This window comes from Cyprinus carpio, chromosome B5 (genome assembly GCF_018340385.1).
Source record: "Cyprinus carpio isolate SPL01 chromosome B5, ASM1834038v1, whole genome shotgun sequence".
Taxonomy (NCBI): Eukaryota; Metazoa; Chordata; class Actinopteri; order Cypriniformes; family Cyprinidae; genus Cyprinus; species Cyprinus carpio.
In genome coordinates, this window is record NC_056601.1 from 1108506 (window position 1) to 1128569 (window position 20064).

Here is a 20064-nt window from a genome sequence, read left to right on the forward strand (position 1 = left end):
GATCTATTTAGGGCAGCTGCAGCGAGGGGCCTTCATCATTCGACGCCGATCAGCTGCATAGACATGTGTGTGTGTGTGTGTGTGTATGTGTTTTTTTTTTTTTTTAAAACAAACATTTTAAAGCTCTTCCTGTTTTACCAAGTCAGCTACGACATGTTTAAGCATGATATTTCCTCCTGTCTCTCATCTTATTTTTCTATCGCTCTCACACGTATGGTATAGATATTCCCAAAGCATATCATGAAATGTCTCACGTTTATCTTTATATTTGCCTTTTTCCTCTCTATGAACTTTGCATTGTATGTGTAATGTGTCTGAGGTAAGGCTCAGCGCTTTACTGTTTGATTTCAAAGAGCTCTCTACGATGAAATGAGTAGACGACGAAACACTTTGGGATTGTGTTCTATTACCAGTGAGACATTTACAAATTTTATTTAGTTGTTTTTTTCTTCTTTGATATGTAATGCCATAATCTATTCTCTCCATGCATTTGAAAGTGTACAGGATTTCAGATTACTTAGCTAGTTTTAATTTTGTATTCAGGTGAATGTTAAATAAATTTGGCTCAAACGGTACAAAACAACATTTATTTCTTCAGAATTGTTTTTGGATTTTCTCCCCATTAACAGTGCTGTAAGTTGACCTTGTTTTTAATGCACTTCTACTCGCATGTATAAATCAAAAGCATTCATTTACATTTGTATTTATGTTCTTGGCAGAAGCTTTGAAAAAAACCAACTTGCAAGCAAATATTGGCAGGCTCCTTAAATGTTTGTAGTGCCTAGGTATACTAACCTTAGATCTCTCGATTTTCATTATTTTTGGAATGCATGTTGTGTTTATATTCTAACATTGATTAAAGCACTAGTTTACCAAAAAAAAAAAATGTAACTTTTACTTTTTACTTTAAATGAGGCCTCTCTGTAATATTGCTACCTGCAGTGAAAAAGTCATCTGGTCTGAAATATGCACAGAAAACCGTCCAGATGGTTCTGAACAAACATGTTGGTTTATTTTGATGTGGATGGACTTTTTCACTAAAGGAAGTGTTATTATGGATTATGGACTCATATTTTTAGCTGGAAGTGATGGTTTAAAGTTAAAACACCTTTATGGTAAGTTTGTTTCTTACAAACCAATTCACTGCATTAGATCTATTGGTGAAGAAACAAACTCCTTTAAATCATGGATGAGTAACATTTTTAACTATGCCTTTAATTCATTGGAGGTCATTTCTCATTTGCATAGTTGAAATTGTCTAAACTTAGTTGCATGCCCGAATGTTGCTTCAAATTGCCATTTTTCATGAAAATAAATGACATCAGGTCACTTTATTGACAAAGCAAGTCACAGAAAGATGTATGTGATTACAACAGGTAGCTAAGATGCGTTCAGATAAGTTCAGATTGCACAGTATAAGAATGATATTTCCATTCACTCATGTGAGTTAAATGATGAAACTATTCTCCTTATTCACCCAAAAAAGTTCTGGAAATTTACTCACCCAAGATGTAGATGAGGTTATGTCTTCATCAGAACAGATCGTTTGCTCAGCAGTGGATCCTCTGCAGTGAATGGGTGCCGTCCATCCATCTTCAAGACCTTTGTAACTTCAAACCATTGATTCTGGCTAAAATCATGAGTCCTGTATCCATAATATTCCTCTCTCCAGTGGTAAACGTCATTCTGTCTCAATCGGGAGAGAAATATGCACAAACCAAGTACCGCTTACAAGTGGAAACTGTCCAAAACCGGTCTAAACAAATATGTCGGGGGATTTTGATGAGAAGACAACAGGAGATAGACTTCTTCACTTAAACGCAGATGCAAGCACCTGGTGTCTGGTTGAACACACCTGACATTAATACGTTATCACTAAAGTATGACACCTGACAGCAAAAGTATCAAATTTCATATGAAATGAGAAACCCATGCACGTGAGACTGCACTGTTAAAAACCTCACATGGATTGATTTTCAATTTTACCCTCATATGTTAAATTTTCATGAAAAAAAAAAAAACAATATCTAAACTCCTTTTTAAAGACCCGTTACTAATTATTGCGTGGCCTCTGTGAAAATAGGAATCAACGAAAACTCGTTTAGTCTTTTTTTGCATTTAAATAGACGGTTCCTCCAGGGCCGATCAGAATTAAATAAATCTCCAGTCAAATCAATGCTCCCTAATTACGGAATCAATATTAGTAAAGGTCAGCAAGAGTGCATTAGATTAAAATACATAGTAATGACCAAGTGATGTATTCTCACTGTTTATTCTCTAGTCTTTAACCTGTTATTATTTGGTCTTGGGAAAGGATTTCATTAAGGCTTTTCAGCTCTGAACGGTTAATGTTCCTTATTAGTGCGAGCAGCGCTAGTCTATAAATGGTAATACCTGCAGCTCTCTCTGCGGTGGGTTCCCTGGACACCAGCTCAGCTTCAGCTTCTCCGTTTCAATCGCGTTTCATGCAGTGCTGTGTAGCAGGTGCCCAGCCATTCCCTGTTCCGCTGTGAATCTGTTGCCGCTCATGGGACGTCTGGCTGGTTGAAGTTTGGCCCCGGGCCCCTCTGGTTTGTTAAGGGGAATATGTGTTTGATAGGTGCTTCAGGTCGCTCTGCGTGTTTGTATTTCCTCCTGCTTTATCTGTGAAAGGCAGACCTGTGTGAAGTTGTAGAAGGAAGAAGTAGGTTTTGAAGTTTCTGCTTCACTCTCATGAGTGCCACTTCTGAAGGTTCAAGTTCTGTTTAATGGGATAGTTCACCCAAAAATTTACATTCTGAACATTTGGAATCTCATGTTGTCTGAAACTTTGTATTTCTTTTAGTCTCTTCCGTGCAAATAAGCAGCATTATATTATATATTTAGTGTTCTGAAGCCATACTTTTTGTGAGGAATGGAACCTGAAGTTATTTACTGCAAATCTACACTCTTAAAAATAAAGGCGCTCCAAGATGCCATAGAAGAACCTTTTTTTGTCTAAATGGTTCCATAAAGAACCTTTAATATCTGAAGAACCTTTCTGTTTCAACAAAGGTTCTTCGTGGAGGTTCTTCAGATTATAAAAAGGTAAGAAAGAGATGGTTCTTTAAAGAACGTTTAACTGAATGTTTTTTTTTGTGAAACTAAAAATGGTTCTTCTATGGCATCACTTTGGAGAAGCTTTTAAGCACCTTTATTTTTAAAAGTGTAGCTTTCAAATCACTTTAACAATTCTGCTTATTTAAACTTGGTGAATAGCGAAAATGACCAAAAAAAAAAAAGTTTTTTTTATTTTTGTAAATTGAAATACTTGAGGTGACATTTAAGTTAACGTTTTGTAGCATATTTTCTACATCTGAATTCTCGAGGTGACATTTGAGCAAATTGAATTGTTTTATAGATTTGTATTTTTTCAAACTGCAATTAAACCGTATTCAGTTCAAATTCTGAATCACAGCTTTTCAATGCACAACACATTAAATGATGGACTGGAGCTGTGTGGATTACTTGTGGATTATTGTGATGTTTTTATCAGCTGTTTGGACTCTCATTCTGACGGCACCCATTCACTGCAGAGCATCCATTGCTGAGACACTGATGCAATGCTACATTTCTCCAAATCTGATGAAGAAACAAACTCATCTGCATCTTGGATGAACTGAGAATTAGTACATTTTCATTTTGGGGTGAACTATTCCTTTACCGAGCTTGATTTAGTTATTTAAAGTGGCTGCATGCAATTTTCTTCTGCTTGTTCTTGTCTTTCATCCAACGCTTTAGTCTATATAATCTTTCCCCTCATTTTCATTCAAATATGCATTGTGGTGTTCAGACCTTCTTTGTCGAGATCTGCTACAAGTTGTGACTGTGAAAATCCATTTGTTGTTCACAGCCTTTCTTTTAACATCTCTCTGATTTACATATCTCTGGCTACATGTTGTATTCTTGCACACTGATGCTTAACAGCTGCTACATGAATATGTAATATTTCACACACGTCTGTTTCTTGAGGGGAAATTAGAGCTGTAAAGGGAATAATGGCTTAATTATGTGTTGCGAGTCTTGGTCAATACCTGCACGAGAGAAAATATTTGTGTGTTGGTCTTTGATTTTAACGATGGGCTGTTTTGTTGAGTGTTTGGTGCCAAATCTAAAAAAAACAACGCTTTTAAAATGCAATCAAGATCTAGAGAAACAGCTCCAGTTTCAATAAATAACAAATGTTGAATCTTTTGCATTATTTGCAGATTTTTATGGAGAGAGAGAGAGAATTAGGGACAATGGATAAATCACCCTTCGCTCGTTGTTTGCTGAAATGTATGCTTTTTTGACAAATTGAAGTCTTTTTTCGGTTCTATAGAGCTGCTGCCGAGGGAACGGATGGCATCACAATAAATCGATAAAGCCATGTGATCGAGTGCAGCAGGGCTCAAGCACAGCGGTGCATGTTGCATTTGTTGCGTGTGTGCTTTCTACAACCTAGCGATTAATCGATCAACCCTGTTCCCTTCAGCCTGAGTCTGATTACTGCCAGAGAACAGCGAGCGTCGCAGAACTGCTCTTTTATTGAGAAGGAACAGATGGAGGGAGGATTCAAAATAAACTTCTCGCAGGAGTCAGGAGTTCACTGCATGACAACATGATGAAGACATTTCAAACGTGTCTGTGTGAGTGGGTTTATAGCATCTTTAAGAGTGGAAAAATCTAGTGGGGTGCTTCCCTATAGACAGCATTTTAAAGATATAAAAGAATTCAACCATTTTTGTCCATATGGGCTCTGAAATAACACTGGTACACATTGACTTTCATTGTATGTTTCAAAATAACTTATTCTGTGTTCCACAGAAGAAAGACACATAGGTTTGGAACTAAATTCTGTAAGTCATAATATCTCACCACTCATTATATTCTCATCACATATTTTCATTTCTTTTTTGTTTATCAATCAAAACTCGCTTAATATTCCTGTTTGGAATTTTTCATACACTACTGTTTAGAGTCAATAAGATTATTATTATTCTTATTATTTTTTTAAGAATTCAATTGATATTTTATTTAGCAAGGACTATATTAGACTATATTAAATATTTAAATTAATGAAAAAAATGTAAAGACATTTAAAATGTTATAAACAATGTCTATATCATTTTTTTTTATTTCTATTCATCAAAGCATCATGGTTTACGTAAAATATATGACTATATAAATATATGTTTTCATCAATAATAATCAGAAATGTTTCTTGAGCAGCAAATCAGTATATTAGAATGATTTCTGAAGATCATGTGACACTGAAGACTGGAGTAATGATGCTGAAAATACAGCTTTGCATCACAGAAATAAATTACATTTTAAAATATATATAAGTTAAAAAAAAAACAGTTATTTTAAATTGTAATTATATTTCACAATAAACCTTTTACAGTATTTTTGATCAAATAAATGCAGGCATGGTGAACACAAGAGACTTCTTTCAAAAATGCTCCCTATCCCAGACTTTTGTATTAAAATTATTAAAATATTAGTAAATTGTGCTGTTTTTAATGTAGTGCATACAAATTAAATTATTCCTTCTCATGCTGAATTGGTGTAAAAGTACGATTATTTAGATAGAAGACTTTGCATGTCTTTGCATCAGTTTAAAGTTTGAGGGTATAGAGGAGTAAAACCTGAAAGAGAGAGAGAGAGAGAAAGTGCTGTACGCAGATCTGATCTCATTCACTGTCCTCTGCGTTTTTTATGGCTCATGACACACTGTGAATGTCATCAGTTTTCCTTTTCGTCACTCCTCACAGAAACACACACACACACACACACACACACACACACACACACACACACACACACACACACACACACACACACACACACACACACACACACGCTTGATGGAAAGACATGGTGTATAGCACAGTCTAGTGTGTGACTTTTCTTCCCGCTGCTATGGACACGCCACTTTGTCTCTCATTGCCTTTATTAAAATCGAGCACAAAATGACCACCAATTAGTGTTGCCGTGACAACACCGAGCTCATTTTCTCTCCTTCGTCAAGCTTGATGCCGAATTACTTGGCTCACAAAATCAAGAAAAGTCAACCTAGTTACAGTACATATTCTGTATTTTAAAAAAAATTCAGTATGTTTTCTGTACACTACCTTTCCAGTGTTTGGATTCGGTAAGATCATTTTAATCTTGGCTGCATTTATTTAATCAAAATATGGTAAAAATGGTAGAAATGTGAAACATTATTACAATTTAAAATAATTGTTTTATATTGTAATATATTTTAAAATGTAATTTATTCCTGTGATGCAAAGCTGAATTTTCAGCATCATTACTCCAGTCTTCAGTGCCACATGATCTTCAGAAATCATTCTAATATTCTGATTTACTGATGAAGATTTATATATATATATATATATATATATATATATATATATATATATATATATATATATATTCATGTTGAAAACATTTGTAATGTTCAATATTTTTGTGGAAACCTTGATACGTTTTTTTTTTTTTTTTTTATTAATGGCTACAAAGTTCCTCTCTCTCTCTTATAGTTCTAAAATATTTTACACACTATTTGACACATAATTTATATTTCAAAACTATCAAAAATACCAAGTTCCCAACATGATACTTCCCTCATTCTGTACGCCTTTAGGGGGAATGTCATCACAAAAGGTCAATGTGTTTTAAGTGAACCGTTTAGTTTTTTTTTGTTTTTGTGGAAGTAATTAAGGTATGTTGTGTAAAAAGTAACAGTAGTTGTTTGTATTGTTGTATGCAATTTTGTGGGAATCCTGGGAAAGAAACAGAAGCCATTCGCCTTATTAGAAGTACCATCATAACTATTCTAAAACTATTATTTCAAGGTAAAAACCTACATTAAGGTACTTGAAAAAAAAAAAAAAAAAAAAACTACCCTGAAGCAAATTCACTGGACTAAAGCGTGTGAGAACTATGCAGATTGTTTGAAGATGAAATGAAAAAGATCTGGTGTATTTTTTTCAGGAGATCACAGTATGCATGCAGATTTAATTTTCAGTATCACACCCAGGGAAAGAGAACTGATGAGAACAAAGAAGAACTGAAGGTATTTTTATATGTGTGTGTTAAACAGTGTGACTCAGAGACAAGAGGAGAGAGTGAAAGAAACGTGTGAGAGAGAACTGGACCCTGCAGAGTTCACACACACACACACACACACACACACACACACACACACCACACACACACACACACACACAAAAACTCACACACACACACACAAACACTCTCTCTCTCACACACACACACACACACACACACACACACACACACACACACACACACACACACACACACACACTTCAGAAAGCCTAGAGGCCCAGAATACCCCATTTGATTTTTCAAAGACAAATCAGATAAGACGCTGCTGCCAGCTGCAGGGAAATAGATGTTTCATAAATAAGTGTGAGCTCATCTTTCTCTCTCTAACTGAGCACTTTAAGGCAACAGTGTGGGACTAATTGTTTTTACTTTAGAAAGCATGCTGATAAAACTGAAGTACAACACAGCAAATAAAGGTCAAAATCAGGGAGTGTGACAGATACGATATCTCTTATTTTGAGTTTAATGTCATGATTAGTCATTCTTTAATTTTAATGACTGCTATGAAAAGCATATTTGCAGAATAAATTAGATTCCTTCGCAATAATTTTAACATTTAAATTTATTTTCATACATGCTCCTGGTCCTATTGAGAATGTTTAAGTGGTGCCCATTAGTCAAAAATAAAATAAATGTTATATTATAATTAAATTATAAATCACACACACACACACACACACACACACACACACACACACACACACACACAGAGAGAGACTTTTCTTTTTTGGTTGTCATCAACAACACTATTGTCTCAAAATTAGCTCTTGAAGTCAACGAAAAAGAACAGTAATGACAAGACAGTCAAAGGATTATTTTTATTTCATGATTTTATTACAAAGAAGCAAGTTCACTAATCTCATTCTGAAGCAACACAGCTTCATAAGAAAATGTTTCTAGCAAATGTTTTCCTGCACAACAAAAAAAATCTGGTGCCGTATTCAGCTTGTTAACGGTGATTCATTAGTTTTCTCAAGACTAAACTTTTGCTGTTACAGTGACAATTCTGTCATCATGTACTTCCTCCTGTGTTCAAATCTTTTAAACTGTTAGGATTTTGCATCTTCTGGAACACATAGTTGATTTCGCTTTTGTTCACTGAACTGTATAAAAGCAATATCTAACTCACAATCATGCCGTTGTTTTGGTCAAGTCACATTCATACATTGTGTTAGTATATGTATAATATACAGTACAGTAACACACACACACACACACACACACACACACACACACAAACACACACACACACACACACACACACACACACACACACACAAACAACACACACACACACACACACACAACACACACACACACACACACACACACACACACACACACACACACACACACACACACACACACACACACACACACACACACATATTTCGGTCTTTCTTAAACAACATTTAATGTTTAAAGGGGTCATGAACTGCCTTAGTTTTTTTATTTTTTATTTTGTACTGTTCTCTGAGGTCCACTTATAATATAATGAAGATTTTTACGTAAAAAACATCATAATTTAGAGGTAACAGGCTATTTTCTAACTCCCCCCTTTTAACTTTTGGTTTCTCAGTTCATGACCCCTTTAATTCAATATGTTACTTTCTGTTACTTTAATTATTTGTGAAATTACTATCTAGTTGTTTCAAGTCAAGAAATTGTTTCAACACCTTTTTTTTTTCAGTGTAGTTGCCAAGGCCAACTTAATAAAAAAAATGACAGACATATTTTAAATTAATAAAAAAAAAAAAAAATACATAAATAAATAAAATAACGAAATGCTAAAAATTTAACCAATTGAATTTTAAATGAAAAAAAAAATAATAAAATGAAAATTTTTATTAAATATTAAATGAAAGATTATTATAATATATATATATATATATATATATATATATATATATATATATATATATATATATATTATATTATATTATATATATATTTTTTTTTTTTTTATATTTTTTTATTTTATTTTAGTTTAAAGTGAGATATGATTAACTATAGAATTATTTCTTCACATGGCCGTGAGGCACATCACAGCCTAATGTATTGTGAGATGGATAGAAAAGACTACTGAACTGAAAGAATCTGCCCATCTCTGTCTCCAAAGCAACTCTGTTCCCTGTTTGTTCCATTTGTCCTTTTTCTGATGCACATTTAGCTTTCAGCAGCATTTGTTGCCTTCTCTAATGCGTTTAGCTGAGGGCAAGTTACAGTAGAATCCTGCCGAGTGAAGGGCCTTCTGCTCAAACACTCGCTGATCATCTGCCTGCTTTGGCCCCTGCTCCCCTCTGCTATGTGGGAGGCTGGACTGTACGTACTCTCGGCCCCGAGGCCAATTCTGACAGAATATGCATTTCTAGAAACATATCGTCCACTGTGCACCAGAATAAAAGACAGAAGAATCTCTTCATTTGTTGGAGTGTATAGTGGATGAAAGCAGCTTAAAAGAAGAAGGAAAGAAATATCTAATGGATGTAGTATTGTGTCAAACACAGACAAGAAATCTAAAACTAAGAGTATTTCCGCGGTCACCTGGAAAGAGGTCACTTTATATGATTTTGAAAAAAAACAAAAAAAAAAAAAAAACAAGTACAAATACCTTAAAGTTAATGCATAAACTATGATTGCACTGTATTATACCCTCATCTGACTCTATTGTGCATCTCAAGCATGCAAGATGACCTTACACTTACTCTAAAATCACAAGCATTCTGCTTGGCAGGTGATAAAAAATAACTTGAATAACTTGAATAAAAAGAAATGTTCAGACATTGTGCCAGAACAGACCGATGGCTCTCCAGACCTTTCCACATGCCAAATTTCTGGTTATATTTTAAAAAATGTTGTTATATTCAGAGAATAAATAGTAACTGCGCACATAAAATGTTCTGAAAAGCATTGCAGGACAGGGTTATTTTAGTTAATTAAAACTAAAATGAAAACCATTAAACATTTTCAATACTTAAAATATGAGTTGTCAAGGCAACGTCTCATTTTCATGTAGTTTAACCTGACGTACTAAAACAACAAACTAAAACTGATTAGAAATGTAGACATGCATGCTTCAAAAAAAATAATAATAAAAAAAAAAAAAAAAAATAAATAAAACTGATAAAACTGCACAACAAAATTACTTTAAAACTTTTAAATAAATTAAAAAGAAAACACAAAACACAAAAATAAAAACTCAAAGAAGTCATGATATTTTGTTGTGAACTAATCTTTTTATACATTAAATTCAAGTCATGGCTGACGAAAAGCAGCATGTGCTGGACTGATTAATATGATGAGTAATTCATCTTTTCATTAACTTTTCAATTCAGTTACAGGTGTCATATTTGGCAGTGGATTACTGGTTCAGGATTATGGGACATTAAACAGAGACACACTGTAACACAACACCAGAATTTAAAACAAAAGATTAATAAATGAACAAAACAACAGGGGATGGACTTTTTCCACTGAGGATGGAAGCATTGTTATGAATTATGGACTGGTATTTTTGAAGTTAAAACCCCTTTATGATTTGTTTCTTACAAACACACAGCTTTTCACTGCACAAGACATTAATTGAAGGTCTGGATTATTGTGATGTTTTTATCAGCTGTTTGGACTCTCATTCTGACGGCACCCATTCACTACAGAGGAAAGTGATGAAATGATTTCTTCAAATCTCATCTTGAATGGTCTCAGAGTAAGTAAATTATCAGCAGTTTTGAGTGAACTATTCCTTTAATATCAAATATGGCTCTCTAGACAGCCATGGGATTTTAAAGGGACAGTTTGCTCAAAAATAAAAATTCTGTCATCATTTCTAATCCCTGTCTTCTGTGAATGCAAGCCATATTTTGTCATTTTTGATGCTATGGATAATCTTCATTCACTTTTAATATACACTGTTTATTAAAAAAGCTAAAAAAAAAAAAAAAAACCTAAATATTAGAGTATGTTTTACAATAAAATACTATTTCAGTCTTTTACTTCAAAAGTTCATGTTTAATACAATTTTACTTGACATTTCTTTGTAATTACCTGTGAATTTACTAGCAATTTCCAAATGATTTTTTTTTCTTCTTCTTCTTCAGTGAACTGAAAAAAAGTGTCCAGGATATTCTTTAGAAATTCACATTTCAATTCATGTGAGTTTAGAATGAAATCAGTAAAAATAGGGAAAAATGTACTTTGTTAATATTAAGCAACATTCCGTATTAATCTTTCACTATATTATATTTTGAATGATTGCACTGTGTTGATTCTAAAAAATTGAATGAAATATCCATAAACTTGATGGATAATGTATGTTAAGTCAGTACCTTTTCCATTATTCCACATATTTTTGTTAGTATTTTTTTATTTATTATTATATACAGATGCATTGTACGAGCACACCTTTTCTTTGTACATGAGATTGATCTGTCAGTGCTTTCTAATTCTCTTTGTTCCTCACAGCCCTCAGCTACTGTAACTCGTGATGTAATTGAGTAGGACATGACTGTGTTCCTCCGCGCTAAAATCAATGGCATGATCAGGACAGAGGTTGATAGAGAACCGGCCAGTTTTGTTTACTTGTTTAAATGAGAATAAAAATCGTTACTTCCTCTTTGCTTACCAAGCAAGTTTGTGAGGAACGTCTAATAGAATGAAAGGTGACCTCTGTGTGTGCAAGGAATGGATTCTGAAAAAAACAACAACAAAACAAAGCAATGTGTTTCATGTGCAGACTACAGCTACCTTTTCAAAGAAGCCTACAATAGATCCTCAGACCATCTATTATAGTGTCAGTGTAGATGTGTCTGAAGTCACAGGTGCAAATGGAAGCAGGCATGTGCACAATAACCCACAAGCGACCCACTCCACTCCATCTGTTAACATATTGTGAGGTGAAAAGCTGCATTTTTTGTTAGAATAAAAAACTATTTAAACACTTCAGAATAGGTTAAAATACAAGCACTCTATCCATAATTTTGCTTTCTCCAGCGAAAAAGTCGTCTCGTCTTAATCAAGAGAGAAAGATGCTGAGATCAAGAGTCCAAAACACTTCTGAACAAATATTGTCATGCTTTTATCATCTGTTTGGACTCAAGGACTAATTTTTAAATGTAATTGATGAGCAATTGATGTCATTCTCTGAATGAAGTGTTCTGATGAAGAAACATACACAAACATGCAAGCAAACAGATAAAATATCAAAAATCTTTTTTTTTTTTAATGTAAGCAGTTTATTTGTTTTAATTTTAAAACATTTGCTGAGACATCGACGCACCCCCCCCCACACACACACACTCTCTCTCACACACACACACACACACACACACACACACACACACACACACACACACACACACACACACACACACACACACACACACACACACACACACACAAACACACACACACAATTAAATACAAATAAAAATAATAAAATGATAAAAATAGTGACTTTTATGGGTTTGCGCACTTGTGTTTACTCTTTACAAGAACCAACTAACACTAAAACACATATTTACAGTATGTCTTAAATTCTTAACTTTTAAACTCTTGAGCATTAAACATGTCGGATCGTCAAGCTTTTATTTTGGCAGAATATTGGTGAAATGCTATAAAACTCTCTCTCTCACGAAATGTTGCTAATTATACAAATGTAAATGAAATCACATTGTGTTCACAAACAGACTTTAAATGCACAGCATTTGCAAACATAGAGTTTGTGATACAGTGAATGGAGCTGCTCTGAAAATGACATATTGCTGTTTCTGTTTTATTTCGATTTATTGTGGAGCCCCATTTGCTTATATTTTAATGTTACTTTTTATTTGATTAATTATTAGGTTTAATCAACTTGCAAAATTCTTGCATTTCCGTCTGCTGTAGTCAGCAGAGCTCATGTATGCAATGCTATCTTTGTAGCTCAGAGCTCACACACACACCTCAGGGTGTATAAGATTGAAATAGTTTGTATTAGTCTTAACAACAGCTACCTTCAGGGACTCAAAAGAAAGCTTCAAGGACAATTCACCCTCTAATTACAGCCCTGAGATCCGAAATCCTCAAATGGACTAATATTGATCGAGTGGAAATGAGGCAATAACATGCTGATACTGAGTCAAGTGGCCACTGATGTGGAATAAAATAATATTTTTGTTTGATTGCTCTATTATGGTTGGTTATATAATTTAGTTGTTTTACAAATCAAAATTCTTATTGAAAATTTTTTTACCCTCTTTTTAACATCAAGAAAACGAAGCATATTTTTGTATAATTTGTGACATTATTCTCATGACAATTACAAGCACATTTTACTTTACCGTAATAACTGACACGCTTACATTACCATACTTGCACTTACATAAACCTCATTAGGCTTATATTAATGAGAGTAATGAGATTTTGGAGGGAAATTGTGGATAATTGTCATGAAAGTAATGTCACAAAATGTTAAAATGGCCAAAAAAGGCCTTTAAATAAGGATATTGACTAATTTCTTTAAAGGTGTGTAATTTCTAAACCATTATGTTCACCAACTGTAAATATATAAAAATAAGCTGACATTAGTTGACCTTAATTATAGCCCCGCCCACACGAATGCCATTGGTTGTCCAGACTGATAGCCCCGCCCACAAGAATGCCATTGGTTGAGCCACGTTGTCAATCACAAAGCAATGTATTGAGTCGTCTCTGCACATATAAAACACACTTTTGTGATAGAAAAAAATTGCACATGAGAAAAATATTTGTGAAAATGATCTCAAAAGGGTTCTGTTAAAATGATTTATATTAAAGCCATATATTCTGCAGCATCAGATTTGTTGAAAGTGCTGTAGAAAAACTGACCTTCTCACTCTGTTTAAAAATCCCTGCCTGAGATTACCTTCTTCATTCATCCTGCTATCTTCATGTTAAAGGAGGCCAAGTGTGAGAACAGACTGTCACGTAAAAGTGACACATCCCTGATTCATATCTGTTCATGTCAGCTTGGAGAACATTCAGCGGAAAGACCTCTCAATGTTACCGTACGGGCGAACACAGAGATGTGTGCTGATCGCTTCAAGGCAAAGAAAAAAAAAAGAAAAAACGGTGAAGACAGCAAGAAAGAAAACGGTCTTCTAGGTCATGTGGTGACCTCACTGTGAGCAGTGACTAAAGGCAGGACAGAGCTGGGAGTAAAAGAAATGATTTTACACATACATCTGTGCAATCTGCTTCCATTTAAAGGGCTGACGTGCTTGATTTTTGCGATGTTCAATAAACAGGAAATTAATAGCTATCAAGTAGTTTAAATTTAAACAACATTCACAGTTATCTTCTCTGTTTGTTTGTTTTTTTTCCCGCCAATGACAATAATTACTCACAAAGTTGGAGAAGAACCACTACAACAGAGAGGAACTCACAATTGTGGCGATTCATTCCTGAAAGATTCATTTATTTATTTTTTTAATCGGCTAAATGATTCAATGACTCGTAAAATTGTTCCATTTCTGAACGAATCAGTGTTTTTCAATGAATCGGTTAGATAAATGATTCAGTCATAAAGGCAGTCGATCGCTTGGTTAAAGAATCAATCAGTGTGTTTGAATTCATTTTTTTGATCCAGTGATTCACTCATAAAGAGTCTAAAGACAGTCAATTGTCAACAATAACACAGATGTATTTGATTTTTTATGCTATATGTATTAGGGCAATTTAATTACACTTTAGTATAGAGATCAATCCTCACTAAAAACTAGTTGCTTATTAACATGTCTATTATTAACATATTGGCTGTTTATTAGTACTTATAAAACACATATTCTGCATGTCCATATTCTACATTCCTAATCCTAACTAATACCTAATCTTAACAACTTCCTTATTAATTATTAATAAGCAGCAAATTTGTAGTTTACTGAGGCAAAAGTTAATGCAAAAGTAAATGCTGAGAACTGGACCTTAAAATAAAGTGTGACCTAATTTTCTTTATGCTAAATCTATATTTTTCCCCATTGGATTGGAATCCCATTGGTACATTTCACACATTAAATATACTGTATATATTTTTTACCATATTACTTTTAACAAACATGAAAAGAAGTTTAAACGAAATGTAAGCTTCAAATGCCCTTGGCCAACTGATGGGTTTAAAGTAGCATCTTCACATTTTCGCCCTTAAAACTGCTAACATATTTTACACTGCAGGCATGTATATGCTGTATATTGTGTATAGGCATGTATATACTGTATACTGCATGTATATAACTCAAATACAAAATACATGAATTATATTTTCGTTCCGTGCAATTCATTGCTGACAATTTACAATCTCTCAATTGAGGGGGGAAAAAACCTCATGTACGTTTTTTTTTTTTTCTTTGACCTCACTATGTTGCCCTCAATCTGGATAGAAATGAAGTTTTCAATTTCTCAAGAAGCCCTCAGGCTTTGTGTATTGCTGTGTCTGTTTTGCTCTCACCCGTTGTGGAAGATTACATTCTGATGTGTGTCTCTCTCTGTATTGAAGACGACTGACTATGTCTCAGTCAAATTTGAACCCATGCTTGCAGCAGCGAGCAAACATTCTCAGATATCTTTAGCAATGCAGTTACATTCAGATAATGTTGCCCTGACAGTCTGCTGATTCTATAAGTGATTTTTCAGTTGAATGACACTAAAATGCAAAATGCAAAACAGATATAAATGACACTGGTTATGTGTGACTGAGCACATTTCAGATTTCAGAATTCATATACTCACTGTGACGTTGTTGATTACCAAGGAGAAAAGGCTAATTACTCTTCTGTTGAAATAAATGGAAATAGTAAATATATTATTAGCTACTGAATAACTGAATCTTAGAAGGCAAGTGGGCTGTAATTGTTAATGGCAAAAAAGTCTTTCTATGTTCCTGCATCAGAGACGAAAAACTGAATTTAACCAGATACAAAATTTATGAGCCAGGTCTTTACAGCGAATCAGAAACATACATGACAAGTGTATTCCAAAACTTATGATTCTTATGAGCCAATTCTTTTTGGCGAATCAGAAACACACAGAATGACCAGCGTAATCATTTGAAGAATGAGTTTGATCAGTCTGACAAACTCTTTTCTTAACTGATTAGTTCGAGCGGTTACTGAATCATCACAAGTTATTATTCTTTTTTATTATTATATAATAAATGACTGAATATTCATAAAGGCCTCAGTGTTGTAACAGTAACTAAAACCATAAAAAAAAACTTAAGTGACTTACAATATTTAATTTGACCTAGTTATTTGATTTAATCTAGCTGCAACCCTTCTCATTTTTTTTTTAGTTTAAATTGATAATGTTAACTTGAAAATAAATAAAACTAAAAAAAATAAAAATACTAAAACTATATAGACATTTACTGTAAATAAACTAAACTCTAATAAAATGACTAAACATTCTACGACTTTAACTAAAATTAAAATAAAAACAGAAAATAATAAATAAATAAATATCAAAATATTACTAAAATTGACCAGTCTACACGTTCCACTAAATATAGCAGGGCGAACTGTAAACCATATAAACCTTATGTTTGTTTGTTTGTTTTTATGATTGTTTATGGTAATCAATATCATGCCACAAATGTTGTTTAAGCTCTATAATAATTTTTAAATCTGAAGATTAATGTGTCACTGGATGTCTTGACTTCAAACCGAAGCCCTGTGAAATAAGGCTGCGCTTCATTTCAGATTTAACCGTGAAACATGGGGTCATACCACGCATCTCAATGCTAAGAGAAGACTTTCCCCCCAGAATTTTAGGGGTCTGAGTTGTGATGCAAATAAGTGGAACGTCTTATTGATTTAAGTCTGGCTTTTCAAGGTAGGCTGGCTTTGTTAGATTCAAGAGCAGGAATTCATTCATCACACGCTTAATGGGCAACATCAGAGAAGGCTACCTTTTTTTCTCAGGTGCGAAGGCTGTCCTTCAGGGTGCGTGCTCATGACTTTGAGCGTGTCTGTCGTTGCCCAGCCCAGCTATCATTGTTGTGAGAGTGTGTCAGTGCTGGTAATGGCTTTGTGTGTGTAATAAAAGAACTCCTCATACCTGACTGCACTGAAGACGCTCAGCCGATATTTGTTCACGTGTGAGTAATGCAAAATGCCATTGCTTTTGTACATGCAAAGTATAATTAAGGTGTCAAAGGGTGAAGGACAGAGTCATAACAAGCCATGAAATAACAGTTCTCAGAATCAATGGTGGAACCAACAGCACAGAATCAAACCTGACCTCAACAGCTCATGCACACAAATTATTTTTTAATTTTGTGCAAGCTGATTGCTCCTTGGCATGTCATCTGTCAGTCAGTTAACTCACAAACTCCTTCTATCTCAAATATTTAAATTGTCCAACCTCATTCATTTTCTTTCTCTCTCTCTATCAGCTCCCTACATGGCAAATGCTTTTCTCCCCTAAAGGTATAAATCTGTATGAAAGTATAAACTATTCCAGTTCAGCTATTGAAGCCAGGTACACATAGTAAGTCAGTTCATTAGCTGCATGTACGCCATTCAAACAAGATGGTTCTGCCACACATAGCTGATATGCACATGATGAGCATGGCTCTTTGCAGCAACAGCCCCGGATCTGCATTGTTAGGAGGTGTGTGTCTTGTGTTTGTACAGCTTGTCTTCTGTGTTGGTGGGATGTATATCTGTGGATGCGCTTAGCAGTAAGTCTTTGTACTTGTTCTGCAGCAGCAGTGCAGGCAGATGTAGTCTGTCAAGGCCAAACCTACTAACCTGTCATATCTCTAATACTTTAAAATTTATTCATAGGGTTGTCACGAACTATGGCTAGGCCACCCCGAGTGTGTGTGTATATACTGGCTTATGTTACTTACACAAGAGAACAAAAAAAAAAAACATGGAGCAGCACAAGTTAAAAAATTATTTATTTATTTTAAATGCACTGGTTTATTACCACACATTTGTTTAAAATATAAACCATTACCTCTCCAACATAATCTACATATCATTACCATGTCGTAAATTTATTCATACTGTGATGTTATTCACGTGTTATTTATTCATACTGTGATGTAAGATTTTTATCATACCACACATCTTAAGACCCAGCTGACATTCGATTTTGTAAAATAATATCATTGAGGATGGGGGAAAAAAGGAAAAATAAAACTAACCATCAGTTTTTCGTCTCTGAAAGTGCAGATTGTCACTCAGCAGCTTCTGATGACACCGCAGCAAAAGCCTGTGTTTCGCAGGCAATGTTTTCTAACAGATGCTGTGTGTCTAATGCAGGTGGAGACACTGGATTCAATTCCCTTTGTTATAATTCCACTCATTATCTTCTTTCAAAGAACACTTCTGTTTTAAAGATTTAGCAATTATGTTTTTGTCAGGGCGAATCACCTTAGAAACAATGCTAGGTGAGGAATATTACTTTCAGATTGATTTTATCCAGCGGGGTGTAGAATGTAATGCATAATGGCAAACAACTTAGCAGAAGTAAGCCTGTGTAATAGTTCTTCTGAAGACAATGGGCTTGTGCTGGTTTATTTTTGTAGTTTTACATTTTAACGTAATGCACCTATAGACTGAATACAGATTATGGGCACAACTTCATTTGTAAGAAGATGCTTTGCATCTTTAATATAATTCATGGAACAAACAAAGTAACAAGCAACCACAGAGGGCATCAAGTCTGATATTAATGACGTCATCGAAATTCACTCCTAGATAAATGAAATCAGTATGTCCTAATGTGTCTGTTAAATGTTGAATCACTTATTGGGTTCCATCTGAATGAATCTAACTCATGTGAAATGAATTGTTGTGCCTGAAGCTTTATGCCTGTAATTTGATGCAGACACTAATAGGAGGCTGGGATTAATCTGCATAATTTTGCAATCAAATCATAAGATGAGCATGTGCGTGTGTGTACGTGTGTGTGTGTGTGTGTGTGAGTGTGTGTAAGGGTGTAATGAGAGCTGTGACAATCAAGGCTTCTGTGTGACATTCATTGAAAGGGATACGCTGGATTTCAAGAGTTTCACAACAAGACAACAAAACATTTCTGCTCCAAACTCCAATACAAATCACTGTATAGTTTCCATCTGAAATGAACACTAGTGGCAGTAAAACACCAACAACTTATACTCCTTTTCACACAAATGATGATTTCTCAGTAAACTTGCTCGGTAGCCCACCTGGTATAGGGTTGTATGAGTCCTGTAAGACAAAAGTCACAATAAAAGAGCTCAAAGAGCAAGCTAAAATGGCTTGGTAGCTTCAGCAAATGCATTTTTCATTACAATTTTACTTCTGTTAACACTGTTGGTTAGGTTTTGTGTAGATACTATGTTATTTTCAAACTCTTTGTCACACAAATAGCACTCAAGTCTCTATTTACAAATGATTCCAATAGAGTTTTGTGCTCCTATAGGGAAAGAAAAAACACAAATAAGATATTTTTTATATCACAGCAATGAGAGCAAACAGACTTTAGTTCAAATCTGCTGCTTTACTTTCTTTTGAAAAAGTCTGCCACCAGTAGTCAGAGATTTCAGTATGAACAATGCTCCCAAGTCCAAAGTATTTGAGCAAAGATATCAACATTATATAGCTCTGTATTCTTACTCTATGCCAACAAGTGTCTCATTTGTGCCTATTTTTATTTCTCCCAAGGAATTTTAAGAGAAACATAAGTTGAGTGTTAAGTGCGACTCAATTAAGTTTTTATGGCATAAAAGAAAAATGAACCAATTTGAACATTTTAACATGCATCCACTGATAAATTCATCTAGTCTCTTTCAGTGGTAGCCAACCAAATGTCCAAAAAAAGGACAATGGCTAGTTAGAATGAGAGCCATGTATTGCAATGACTGTGTCTACCTAAGGGCAAAAGAGAGAGGGAAACAGAAATACATTCGCTCTTGATGAGCATTGT

The 20064-nt window shown here is 34.4% G+C and overlaps 1 protein-coding gene across 3 annotated transcripts in view; it reads left to right on the forward strand.

Moving 5' to 3' along the window:
* LOC109088630 (sin3 histone deacetylase corepressor complex component SDS3-like) overlaps positions 1-19078 on the forward strand; it is a 29879-nt gene extending 10801 nt beyond the window's left edge. For 2 of the 3 annotated variants that reach the window (XM_042723520.1, XM_042723522.1), the window contains exon 12: positions 1-583. This exon is cut by the window's left edge and continues 38 nt beyond it. In XM_042723520.1, coding sequence (XP_042579454.1) covers positions 1-61 — 61 coding nt within the window. In that variant the 3' untranslated portion in view covers positions 62-583. Of the gene's footprint in view, positions 584-19059 lie in introns of those variants that run through there. The other variant, XM_042723521.1, reaches the window with a different exon arrangement.
* The last annotated feature ends 986 nt before the right edge of the window (positions 19079-20064 follow it).